At 42.4% G+C, this 13378-nt stretch overlaps 1 protein-coding gene across 18 annotated transcripts in view; it reads right to left on the minus strand.

Moving 5' to 3' along the window:
• Positions 1–13378, minus strand: part of neb (nebulin) — a 106001-nt gene that overhangs the window by 67350 nt on the left and 25273 nt on the right. For all 18 annotated transcript variants that reach the window (XM_054788120.1, XM_054788106.1, XM_054788104.1 and 15 more), the window contains 17 exons: positions 9350–9454; positions 9166–9273; positions 8961–9074; positions 8295–8492; positions 6611–6718; positions 6433–6531; positions 6262–6366; positions 4874–4981; positions 4472–4783; positions 4192–4398; positions 3998–4102; positions 3827–3934; positions 2795–3106; positions 809–1015; positions 632–736; positions 430–537; positions 41–352 (listed from right to left, as the gene is read on the minus strand). In XM_054788120.1, the coding sequence (XP_054644095.1) occupies positions 41–352; positions 430–537; positions 632–736; positions 809–1015; positions 2795–3106; positions 3827–3934; positions 3998–4102; positions 4192–4398; positions 4472–4783; positions 4874–4981; positions 6262–6366; positions 6433–6531; positions 6611–6718; positions 8295–8492; positions 8961–9074; positions 9166–9273; positions 9350–9454 (2721 nt within the window). The remainder of the gene's footprint in view (positions 1–40; positions 353–429; positions 538–631; positions 737–808; positions 1016–2794; positions 3107–3826; positions 3935–3997; positions 4103–4191; positions 4399–4471; positions 4784–4873; positions 4982–6261; positions 6367–6432; positions 6532–6610; positions 6719–8294; positions 8493–8960; positions 9075–9165; positions 9274–9349; positions 9455–13378) is intronic.

Here is a 13378-nt window from a genome sequence, read left to right on the forward strand (position 1 = left end):
ACCAGCATGATGTGTATTTTGAAGAGGAGAACAAACTTACATCACTAGCCTGGGTGTTCATGGTGCGAGCCAGCACAAAGTTCATGGCGTCGGGGAGGAGAGCGTTGGTGTGATGCATCTTCCTGTAGCCCGCCATCGTCTGAGCGGCAGAGGCCTGCTTGGCGTGGACCACGCTCAACATGTCCACCGGCGAGTGATACTTCAGCTTGGCCTTGTGGTAGTCCGCCTTGTAGTTCTTGTCGCTCTGCAGCTTGGCCACCTCCATGTAGTGCACCAGCAGAGGGTCGTCCTGAAGGCTGCGGAAGCCCACGTGGTGCCCCCTTTCCTTCTCAAATTCTTTCTTGTATTGCACCTGCAAAAAAGGTGAGTGTGACTGCCTCAGCACAAAGAGTACTGTGGTGGTTCTTAGGTTTCCAGTGTCCTACGCACATTGCTGGCTATATGTCTGCCTTGCTTGGCATGCTGGATGGGAATGGCATCAGGCCTCAGGTCGTATCCTTTGGCAATATCTTCCAGCCACTTCTGCCTGTATTGACTCTGTCGCAAAAACATGTGCATGTCAATTTTGTGCAGCCGACATTTGAGCCCAATCAAAACCATAAAACCGAGTCAACAGGTTTTATAGTCTAACCTCACTGAGCGTCTGAGCATTAAACTTAGCCTGGATGAACTCCGGACTGTCCGCTGGCAGGTGGTAGGTGTGCATGAACTTCTCACCAGAAGCTTTATATGCAGCCTGCAGAGAGAAGAGCAAGCATTAAAGTTGAATGGATGCAAATGTACCGCAAGTCAAGCGCAGGCTCGGTACATTGTCTAGCTGCTTGGAGTTGGCCAGAGCCAGAGTCATGTTCATGCCGTCTGTGGTGCTGGTGAACTTCAGAGTGCTGGGATGCTGACGGTAGCCCCTTTCATCCAGGGCGGCTTTGGCAGCTTTGGCTTTCTCAACATCCAGAGAACCAATAGGAACCCACCCTGCTCCTCTGTAGATGTTGGTGTAATCAGATTTGTACACGTTCTGTGGAGAAACAGGAGAATTCACGGTCGAAGCTCTTTTGGCTTTTAAAGTAATATTTAAGGTTCTTTACTGTGTTTAAAATACACTACACAGCACAGGTGTCAAACTCAAGGCCCGGGGGCCGGATTTGGCCTGCCATGTCATTTTATGTGGTCCGCGAAAGCCTTGAAATAATGCATGTGAAAAGGACACTTATTTTAATATTAGTTTTAAAAATATTTGTATATATATTGTAATACCGTTATTAATATTAATTTTGTCTTTACTTTTTTAAGCTTTATTTTTCATTATTTTACCTTTATGCTATTGTGAAATTATATTTATATTATTGTATTTTTATATGTACGCTCTATGCTGTAATTTAATATTTTTACTTAATATAAATATATTTAAATAAGTAAAAATTTTAATATTTAAAACACATTCTTACAATAATTGAAGAAACATTTACTGTTACACTTACAGTAAATAATAAAATACTATATTAAAGTAAAAAGAAAATTCATACAAAAACAAAAGCAACTTAAAAATATATATTTTTTAAATCTAAAAGACAATCTTTCTTGCTAAATGTATTTGTTGTCAATCTTGACAGAAAACCTTATATTTTTTTGTTGTCAAATCCAATTTAAAATGACAATTTTGTATTAGATATTCATGAACAATTTCTGTAATACTTAATTATGAACACATTTCTAAAATAGAATGATAAAAAGTGGCCCTCTGAGGATAACCAGAACTGCGATGTGGCCCACGGTGAAAACGAGTTTGGCGCCCCTGCTATACAGTATCATCTACTTTCCACGCATAGCGACTTCAGTGACACCCCAGTCGTAAACCATTGAGTTTAATATAACGTTGCCCCACCCTTGGCAGCTATCATAGCTCCAATTCTTCTGGGAAGCTTTTCCACAAGATTTAGGAGTGTGTTTATGGTAGGGTGACCATATGTTGATTACTGAAAACCAGGAAATGCTACAAATAAAGTATGCCTCCTCTGTATGGACAGAAAATTTCCAAGGAAGAACGCTCAAAACCCAACACGGAAATGATTCCAAAAAGAGAAGACAGGAGCCTGAGGTCACATGCTTGTTACATTTGGAAATGTAACCAATATTGACATGAAAAATGTGCCCTCTTAAGTTGCAGGAACCTGGGAATTCAAAGTGCCTTTGTGCACGACGTCCCCGATTTTACGAGACGTCAAGCGTCAGGGGATGAACTCTGTGCATGTTTTGCTATTTCTTTGGCTTTTTGGCAAAAGTAATTCAAAAAGCCCCCCAAATGGCAGATTTTCAGTGATTAACTTTAATGCAGCAGAATGCTGCTCAATTTAATGAAAACAATGAAAACCAAGTCATTTTCATCACGATCTAAAAAAACAACAACAAAAAAACAGGACGGCCAAGACCGAACATGAGAACGGAACATATCTTGGTCAGCCTAGTTTATGGGACATTTGTGAGTCCAGCCACTGCTGGCTTGCAGTCTCCGCTCTAATTCATCCCAAAGTATTCTATCAGGTGGAGGTCAGGACTCGCTGGGGTCCAGTCAAGGTCCGAGAAGAGCTAGAGCTGTTATAGCTGCAAGTGTGGCTCATATTAAGCCATAAAAAATCCTGCGGTTCAGGAATGGAATGCCACTTAAGCTAACACGCATGTAAGGGTAGCTGAGCGAGTACTTTTGGCAGTAGAGTGTATTCAGGGACTACAAGGCCGTGTACTGTAGTTACACTAGCATGACTGCAATGATACACAGGTCAAAAGCGAGAGCACATACGTCACTCTGAATCTCCATCATGCCCCTACAGAGCTGCAGCTGCAAGTTGTCAGGAAGAAGCATGTAGTTGTGAGGGATCTTCCTGTAGCCGGTCATCGTCTGAGCAGCTGAGGCGTGCTTGGCGTGGACCACGCTCATCATGTCCACCGGCGAGTGATACTTCAGCTTGACTTTGTGGTAGTCCGCCTTGTAGTTCTTGTCGCTCTGCAGCTTGGCCACCTCCATGTAGTGCACCAGCAGAGGGTCGTCCTGCAGGCTGCGGAAGCCCACGTGGTGCCCCTTTGCCTTCTCGTGTGCCAGTTTGTACTTGTACTGCAAAGGGAAGAAACCTCGGTAGCAAAAGTTGGCAGCATTTAGGCCAGGGGTGTCCAAAATGCAGCCTGGGGACCATTTGTGGAGAAGTTACAATGTTACGAGAATAAAGTGGAAATATTACGGGATTAAAGTCATCATTACGAGAAGAAAATTTACAAGACAAAAGTTGAAAAAGGTGGAAAATGTAAAAATAAACCATAGCAGAAATGGGAAAAACAGCTGCTAATTTTACTAGAATAAAGTCCAAATATTAAAGGAAAAAAAGACGTATTCTAATGAGAAACATTATTGTCATTTTAATAGCATAGAATTGAAGTAGTCGAGAAAAAAATGTTAGCTTTTTTGCAGTCGTAATATCACGAGAAACAAATTTGGGAAAATTAGTCTGGGGAAAAAGTTCTAATATTATGGAAATAAAGTCCAAATATGATAGAAATATTGCCAAGTCATAATATCATGAAAAATGAAAATGTACAAAGATTATTTAAGAAGAAAGTTGAAACCCCAGCAGAAACCATACGATTTTTCATCCATATCACAAAGCTGAAAAGCTGCTTTGTCTTGAAATATAACTTCTTAGCATATCCGCATGTTTTGGTTGACAAAATATCAAAGTGGCCCCCTGCATCTTTCCATTGTTCAGTACGGGGCCCTCGTTGGAAGAACGTTTGGACACCCCCTTCTAGGCTGTCTATAGAAACACCTTCCACAACTCACATTGCTGGCAATGTCTCTGGATGTCTTTGCGGCCACGATGGGAATAGCATCCTCCTTCATGTGATGCCCTTTGAGCAGATCTCGGCGGTGAGCGTATGTGTAGTAATTCTGAGGAAAAACAGATACATTGTATACACAATAAAGGACATGCTGGAAGAACCCGTAGCTAACCTGGCTGATGTTTGCTGCGTTGTATCTGGCTTGCATCAGTTCAGGAGCATCAGCAGGAAGGTGATAGGTGTGCATGACCTTCTCGCCACTGGCCTTGTAGTCCTTCTGCAGAATCACAATTAGGAGAGCTCTTTAAGTCTAAAAGGTTCTCCAAAGAAAGGATTCGTCGGAGGGGTTTTGAAGGAGCTTCTCACCACATTAAGAATCTTGGTGTTGGCCTTGGCGAGCTCCATGTTCATGGAGTCGGTGACGCTGGTGAATTTGAGGGTGCCAGGGTGTTGTCTGTACTTCTTCTCGTCCAGGGCCGCTGCTGCAGTCTTCGCCTTCTCCACCTCCAGGGAGCCGATCGGAACCCAGCCGATTCCTTTGACTGAGCTCTCATAATCTTGTTTATATTGGTACTAGGAACGCAAGCAAATATGATGTTGAAACCTTTGTCTCGCTCCTCATGACCCCTGCAAGGTTTGAACTCACGTCGCTGGCGTTGTAGTTCATAGTGCGAGCCAGATCCAGGTTCATGGCGTCCGGTAGGAGGCAGTAATTGTGGTGGTGCTGCTTGTAGCCGGTAAAGGTCTGCACCTTGGATGCGTGCTTGGCGTGGGCCACACTCATCATGTCCACCGGAGAGTGATACTTCAGCTTGACCTTGTGGTAGTCCGCCTTGTAGTTCTTGTCGCTCTGCAGCTTGGCCACCTCCATGTAGTGCACCAGCAGAGGGTCGTCCTGCAGGCTGCGGAAGCCCACGTGGTGCCCTTTCGCCTTCTCGTACGCCTTCTTGTATTGGACCTAAAGGCAGCATCACCATGTAGTGTTCTGATAATTACTCACATGAAGATGATGGGTTCATGTGCGCCTAACAGGGCACTCAAAGCTTACATCGCTGGCAGCGTGTCTGGCAGCTTTGGCAGCGACAATGGGGATAGCGTCAGGCTGCAGGTCGTAACCTTTGGCAATAATGTCCTGCCAGGCGTACTTGTAGTAGTTCTGAAATAGCAGACACCATTGGTTTGTAAGGGATTGTCACAAATACAGTGGTGTGAAAAGTTTCTGATTTTTTATTTTTTTGCATGTTTGTCACACTTAAATGTTTGAGATCATCAAACAAATGTAAATATTAGTCAATGACAACACAACTCAACACAAAATGCAGTTTTAAAATGAAACCTTTTATTATTAAGGGAGAAAAACCTTCATGGCCCTGTGTGAAAAAGCCCCCTAAACCTCTTAACTGGCTGGGCCCCCCTTAGCAACAACTACAATCAACCTGCAATGAGTCTCTTCCAGCGCTGGGGAGGAATTTAGCAGAATTGTTGTCATTCAGCCACATTGGAGGCTTTTCCTTTTGAAGGTCATGCCACAGCATCTCAATAGGATTCAGGTCAGGACTTGGACTAGACCACTCCAAAGTCTTCATCCATTCAGAGGTGGACTTGCTGGTGTGTTTTGGATCATTGTCCAGCTGCAGAACCCAAGTTGCTTTCAGCTTGAGGTCACCAACATTCCATCACACCATCACACTACCACCACCATATTTTACTGTTGCTATGATGTTCTTTTTCTGAAATGCCAGATGTAATGGGACACACACCTTCCAAAAAGTTCAATTTTTGTCTCATCAGACCACGGAGTATTTTCCCAAAGGTCTTTGGGATCATCAAGATGATTTCTGGCAAAAATCAGATGAGTTGTTTTTGTTCAGCAGTGTTTTTGGTCTTGGAACTCTGCCATGCAGGCCGTTTTTGCCCAGCGTCTTTCTTATGGTGGAGTCATGAACACTGACCTTAACTGAGGCAAGTGAGGCCTGCACTTCTTTGATTGTTGTTGTGGGGTCTTTTGTGACCTCTCGGATGAGTCGTGGCTGCGCTCTTGGGGTCATTTTGGTTGGCCGGCCACTCCTGGGAAGGTTCACCACTGTTTCATGTGTTCACCATTTGTTGATAATGGCTCTCTGTGGTTCACTGGAGTCCCAAAGCTTTAGAAATGGCTTTTCCAGACTGATAGATCTCAATTAATCTGTTAAGTTATGCTTTGACAGGGGTGGGGGGGTTAATCACTTTGTCACACAGGGCCATGTAGGTTTGGATTTTTTTCTCCCTTTATAATATAAAGTCTCATTCAAAAATTGTTTTTTCAGTTGTGTTGTCATTGACTAATATTCAAAATTGTTTGATGATCTGAAACATTTAAGTGTGACAAAAAAATCAGGAAGGAGGCAAAGACTTTTTCACAGCACAGTAAATATGCTTTGCTGTCAAGATAATTACATTGCTGATGTTGTAGGCATTGCACTTGGCCTGCAGGAACTCTGGGATGTCAGCGGGTAGAGAGTACTTCTGATGGATCTCCTCCAGACCTTGCTTGTAGAACAGCTGTAAAGACACAGAGACCAATCAGGGCAATGGCACGAAAAGAGCTGAAGAGCGCCAATGACTCACATCACTCCTCTGGAGCTGGCTGACTTTGGCCTGCATCATAACGGGGTGGTCATCGATCGATGTGAAGGGGATGGTGTCAGGATGTGTTCTGTATTTTTTCTGCACACCATAAATACGTATGTGAAAAAAGGTTTCACTCTTGGATGACACTTTTTAACCAAATGACTGTTGAAGGAACCTCATTCAGGATTTCTCCGGCGGTTTTGGCCTTTTCAACATCTAAGGAGCCAAAAGTGACCCACGGGCTTCCCTTGGTGTAGGTGTTGTAGTCCGACTTGTACTCGTTCTGCATTGCAGAGAAACACACACATAACCTTTGACTCTTTACTATACAACAGGGGTGTCCAAACTTTTTCTACAGACTGAAAAACGAAAAGATGAAGCGTCCACTTTGATTTATTTTTCAAGAAAAAGCATCACCTTAGCTTTGTGATATATATATGTTTTTAATTTTCCAAATATTTCAACTTTCTTCTTAATTAATCTTTGTACATGTTCTTGTAGTAATATTATGACTTTATTAATAATGTTTTGACATTATGCCCATAATATTAGAACTTTTTTCCCCAATCTAATTATTTTCCAAAAATTACAACTTGGTTTTGTTATATTATGACTTAAAAAAGAATGTTTCTTTCATATTTCAACTCTATGGAATTGAAATGACATTATTTTTTCCTCATAATATTACAAGTTTATTCTCGTAAAATTGGGATTTTTTTTTCTTGTTGGACTACGCCTTTATTCTCAGAAAATTACAGCTGGTTTTTCCATTTCTGAAGTTTTTTTTCCAACTATTTGAACATTTTTTCTTCTCGTCATTATGACTTTACTACCATAACATTTTGATGTTATCATCATAACACAGGGCTGTCAAATGACTAAAATTTTAATCAGATTGATAACAGTTTTGAAATGAGTTAATCATGATTAATCACCATTTGCAACTATGTCTGAAATATGCCCATTTTTGCTGTATTTTATCAGATTAATCATCGTTTTTAAATGAATTAATCACCATTAGCAGCCACATGTGAAACATGCCAGTTGTTACTTACTGTGTTAATGAACAGAAAGCTAAAAGACAGGACAGGATGATATATATTTGTGTGTATTAACAGCTCCGAATGAACTGAATATGTCAATCAAGCCAAAAGACAGCACACCAGCCTAAAAATCTATTTGTCTAACACGAGTCTCTTTAATAGCAGCACATTTGAACCGCACTTTAAACGTGTTATTGTGAGCAATGAGGGGTTGCGTTCAAAGACATCACGTCATTGAAGGTAAATGTACTTGTTGTCAGTGTATTTTCCAGCATACTTGAACGTAGCAAATTGTACATGTGAATTAAGAGTTACAAAGTTAGTGATAAGAATATCCACTTCACGCTTTTCTTGATCTTCCTGTTTATTTACATACATGCATTGTAAAGCCGCTCGTGTGATGTCCGGAGTGTCCCTGACCTCAATGCATCTCGCATTCTTGTAATGAGAATGAGGAAGTGTCATTCCCAGGATGAGTTACTGCTGTTATTGCGTTATTATAAAAGTACATAAAATTATACACTTTTTCCGCAACCTAATTTTCCAAAAATTACAACTTTATGTATTCTCATAGTATTATGACTTTATTCTTGTCAAATTATGACTTTTATTGTTAGATCACAACTTTTTCTCTTAATGTTTTTCTTGTAAAATTACTGCTGAAAAATCAGCAAGTTTTGCTGTTTTTTTTGTTTTTTTTAGTTTTCTTGTGCTGTGGGGCCAATTAAAAAAAACAGCTGCGGCCGCAGTTTGGGCACCCCTGCTATAAAAAAGCAAACAAACAGATGAATAGCGACAAAGTGGGTCTGGACTCACGTCACTCTGGATGATGTTGGCTTTCTTGGCCAGATCCAGCAGCACAGTGTCGTGCGGAAGGAAGAAGTTGGTGTTGATGCTCCTGTAGCCGGCCATGCTGGCAATGGCCTGCGACTTCTTAGCCTGCGTGACTGACATCATATCCAGTGGCGTGTGGTACTTGGTCTTGATCTTCTCATATTCCTTTTTGTATTCACGCTGAGAGGACATGCATAACACTCAGATATAGTACATGAATCCTGGCTGTGAAAGAACGAATGAAAGCACGGGTGGTCCTTGGTTTCGACGTTCCGTGGTTACGAACTCCCACCCATAAATGAATTCAAAACGTAATTTGAGTCCGTAACCACGAGACTCGCTTGTGAAGTAGTTACAGCGTACGCGGCAGACGAACATTATGTCTCCCAAGACGGGAGACACGCCCACAAATATTGGCCCCGACCGCACGATGATGCTAGAGGGGTCATGGCGTCCATGTGCTGTTACTAGGAGATGTGGGAGAGGGAGGGGAGCTCATCCTTCCAGACTCGCCTCGGGCAATATTTGAAGGAGGTGTAAAAGTTCATTTTCTGACTTATGCTAAAACTGGACTTACATCCCAGTCAAGGAACGTAGTAACCCCTTCTGAGGACCACCCGTATAGGCTGCTATTTAGTATTTATTTACATCACTCTGGATTTTGGCCACATGAACTGAGTGCAAGATTTTGGGATCGTCGTTGATGCTGAGCGCTCCGACCATCTGACCCTTGTTCTTCTCATACTCTTTCTTGTATTTCACCTTGGAAGCAAAGAGAAGAGGCCTCATGATCCGTATCCTGATGAACATCATCACACCCGCTGCATGTGCTGGAAACGTGCGGCATACGTACGTCACTAGCGATGTTGGTGTGAGCACGGGCGGCGAGGATCGAGATGGCGTCACCTTTGACCTCAAACTTCTTGGCTTTAGCTCGCTCCCAGTCATACCTGTAGCAGCTCTGCAAGGGGAGGCGGGACCATCGATGTACTGCCCTTAAAAGTCATATTTATTTACACGTGCATGCGGTAACTTACGTCACTGAGGTTGAAGGCGTTCACTCTGGACTGGACAAAGAAGGGATAGTCTGGAGGCAGACTGTTCTTGAATTTGGTTTCCTCGTATTGTGCCTTGTAGTTGAGCTGCAAAGGCAAAGAACTCCTGAGTGTCTTTCTCACTGTGAGCAATACCAAACGTTCTCCCACCGAGGGCCGCATACTGAAAAATCAAAGGATTCGGGGGCCACTTTTACATTTTTCCCCCAACCAACCCAACCAATGTAGCTATGCAAAAAAATATTTAATATTATAAAAATAAAACAATTATAAAAACACAATAGAAATAAAAAACAATTATTAACAGTTTCTCTTTTTTTCTGGGTTTTTTTTATTTTTACAAATATTTCAACTTTTCAACAATTCTGTACTAGTATGACTTCATTCTCATATTTTGGCTTTATGATCATAACATTATAACATTTACCCAACCTAAATTTTCTAAAATTGCAACTTCATTCTTTGTTTCTCATATTGCAACATTTTTTCCTGTAATATTTCAGCTTGATGCTGTTTTTTGTGTAATATTATGACTTTACTCTCAATATTTTGTCTTTATTTTTGGAAGATTACTGCTCTTTTTTCCTTTTTGTTGGTTTTTTTTTTCATTTTCTCGTTTAATTGCATTTTTAGAACGTGCCGAAGGCCAATAAAAAAGCCGTCACGGGCCCCAAAGGGACCCCAGGCTGCAGTTTGGACACCACTGATCTAAGATAAACCATGTGCAAAAGACAGCGCAGACAAACTTCCAACTTGGTGGTTGACTAGGGCCTTTTATGTGTTTATTAAGAGTTTACATAAACAAACGGTGGTGCACAGACGTACAGACGATGGAAAAGCACTACTCACCGGACGTTGAGCTGCTGATGGTGAAATGCAGACCTTTTTATTTGCCTCGTGAGTTTAGCGCTGTGTATTTAACTGCTGTTTACATCCCACCACGAGCTAACACTGCTAACACACTAGGCCTCCTGCATGACATCATTGATAAACACGAGACCAAACACCCGGACGCTGTATTCATTATATCTGGCGATTTCAACCACTGTAACCTCAGGACTGTCCTCCCCAAATATTACCAGCATGTGAGCTTTCCCACAAGGGAAAATAACATCCTGGACCAAGTCTACAGCAACATGAAAGGTGCTTTGAAGGCTGTTCCAAGACCCCACTTTGGAAAGGCCGACCACATCTCCATATTCCTTTATCCAACATACAGACAACTTCTTAAACAAGCTCCCCCTGTAAGTACAGCAGTTAAAGTGTGGAATGAAGAAACTGATCAAGTACTTCAGGACTGCTTTGGCTGCACAAACTGGGATGTGTTTAAAACTGCAGCGGGGAGGGAAGATTGTACTGTTGATTTGGATGAATATGCTTCTGCTGTTACTGGCTACATTAGCACATGCATAGAGACTGTTACCACCACCAAGTATTACAGAAAATACCCTAACCAAAAACAGTGGATGAACTGTGATGTAAGGGCTAAGCTATGTGCTCGTTCGACTGCATTTGTCATGGGCACCGCTGATGACTACAAAAAGGCCAGATATGACCTGAGGAGGTCCATACGAGAGGCCAAAAGACAGTACAGACAGAAGCTGGAGGGCTACTATTCCACCTCAGACCCTCGGCGCATGTGGGCAGGGCTCCAGCACATCACAGAGTATCGACAGCGGAGTAGCGTAGCCACGTCCAGCCAAACCACACTTCCAGATGAGCTGAACGAGTTCTATGCCCGCTTTGACACCCAAACTCCTGATGAGCAGAGAGGGTGGCTGGACTTGGGGAGCACACAGGACTCACCTCTCATGGTGACATCAGCTGATGTGCGCAGGGTTCTGAACAAAACAAACCCACGAAAAGCAGCAGGCCCAGACAACATCTCAGGACGTGCACTTCGGGTTTGCTCATCAGAGCTAGCTGATGTGCTTGCTGACATATTTAACCTGTCGCTTGCACAAGCATCTGTACCGACCTGCTTTAAGTCCACCACCATAGTGCCCGTACCCAAGAAGAGCAAGATGACCTGCTTGAATGACTATCGGCCTATAGCACTCACTCCTATTGTAATGAAGTGCTTTGAAAGAATAGTCATGACCCACATCAAAAAGAGCATCCCGGCGGCAACTGTGGACCCTCTACAGTTTGCATATCGCCAGAACCGGTCCACGGATGATGCAGTCAACACTGCCATCCACACAGCCCTTTCTCACCTAAAGGGCCAGGACACATATGTCAGAATGCTATTTATAGATTATAGCTCTGCTTTTAATACAGTCTGCCCCCACAAACTCACAAATAAGCTCCTCACACTTGGCCTGTCACCCTCCCTCTGTAACTGGGTGTTTAACTTTCTAACAGGCAGGCCCCAGTCAGTCAGAGTCCACAATCGCACATCCAGCTCAAGAATTGTGAGCACTGGGACCCCACAGGGGTGTGTGCTGAGTCCGCTCCTCTACACGCTCTTCACCTACGATTGCGTGGCCTCCCAGAACAACACCAGCATCATTAAATTTGCGGATGACACTACAGTCATCGGCCTGATCACTGGTGGTGTTGAAACATCATACAGAAGAGAGGTGGCGGACCTCATAGCTTGGTGTCGTGATAACAATCTCCTTCTCAATACAGATAAGACTAAAGAGATGATCATCGACCCAAGAACAAGGGAAAAGGAGCCGCATAGACCCCTGTTTATTGATGAGACTGAGGTGGAGAGGGTGAAAACCTTCAAGTTCCTTGGCACACACATCAGCGAGGACCTCACCTGGTCTCACAACACCCAACAAATTATGAAGAAGTCCCAAAGGAGACTGTACTTCCTGAGAAGACTGAGGAAATTTGGCATGTCCACCACAATCCTGAGTTGCTTCTACAGATGCACTATGGAAAGTGTCCTTACCGCCTCCATCACTGTTTGGTACGGTAACTGTACAACACGTGATAGGAAGGCACTCCAGCGGGTGATCAAGACCTCACAGAACATTGTTGGGGCAGCCCTCCCCTCACTGCAAGACATTTATAAAACTAGAGTCCTACGAAGAACACACAACCTCATCAAGGACAGCACACATCCACAACACTCATTATTCACACTCCTACCGTCAGGCAGACGCTACAGGAGTTTGAAGTCCAGGACCACAAGGCTGGCAAACAGCTTTTACCCACAGGCCATCAGGCTTCTCAACGAAGCACTCGCACACGCCGCACGCAACACACGCACACACTCATAGCACTTCTTTTTATTTACTTACTTATTTATTTGTATTATTTATTTGTATTAATGTCTCTTCTGTTGTTGTTGCTTAATTTATTGGTATTTATGTTTCTTATGTTCTTATTCTTTTTCTTGTGTTGTCTTTCTTTTCTTGGGAGAATGAACAGAATAAGAATTTCATTGCATAGCAGAAATACCTGTTTTACTGTACATATGACAATAAAACTCTTGAATCTTGAATTATTATTTCAAAAAATATGCATATCTACACAAACTGTGGGTATTTTTGACATACTAAATTAATCATTTTCAAGCATAAAAATGGGTAAATAAACTAAAATACAAATAGAGTAATCTCTTGTTTATCGTGGTTAATTGGTTCCAGTGATAAGTGAATTTCTGCAAAGCAGGATTCCTTATTCATGAATGAAATATTTTTGTAGTTAGAGCATCGAAAACCTGTTTACAACCTTCTAAATAAAATATTTGACATGATTAGAGTCCTCTCAACAAGAAATAGCACCCCTATAGTCACATTTACACTCCTATTACTCAATATAGTCATTGGTAAAAAGATAAATAACTCGACTATCTTTCTCAGTGATCAATATCATGTAAGACGGGGTGTCCAAACTTTTTCCCACCGAGGGCCACATACTGAAACATCAAAGGATGCGGGGCCACTTTTACATTTTTTTCCAACCAACCCATGTACTGTAGCTATGCAGACGTTTTCTATATTTAAAAAATATTTCATATCATAAAAATGTTTAAAAAATTCTAGGATTTTA

This window comes from Dunckerocampus dactyliophorus, chromosome 9 (genome assembly GCF_027744805.1).
Source record: "Dunckerocampus dactyliophorus isolate RoL2022-P2 chromosome 9, RoL_Ddac_1.1, whole genome shotgun sequence".
Classification (NCBI taxonomy): Eukaryota; Metazoa; Chordata; class Actinopteri; order Syngnathiformes; family Syngnathidae; genus Dunckerocampus; species Dunckerocampus dactyliophorus.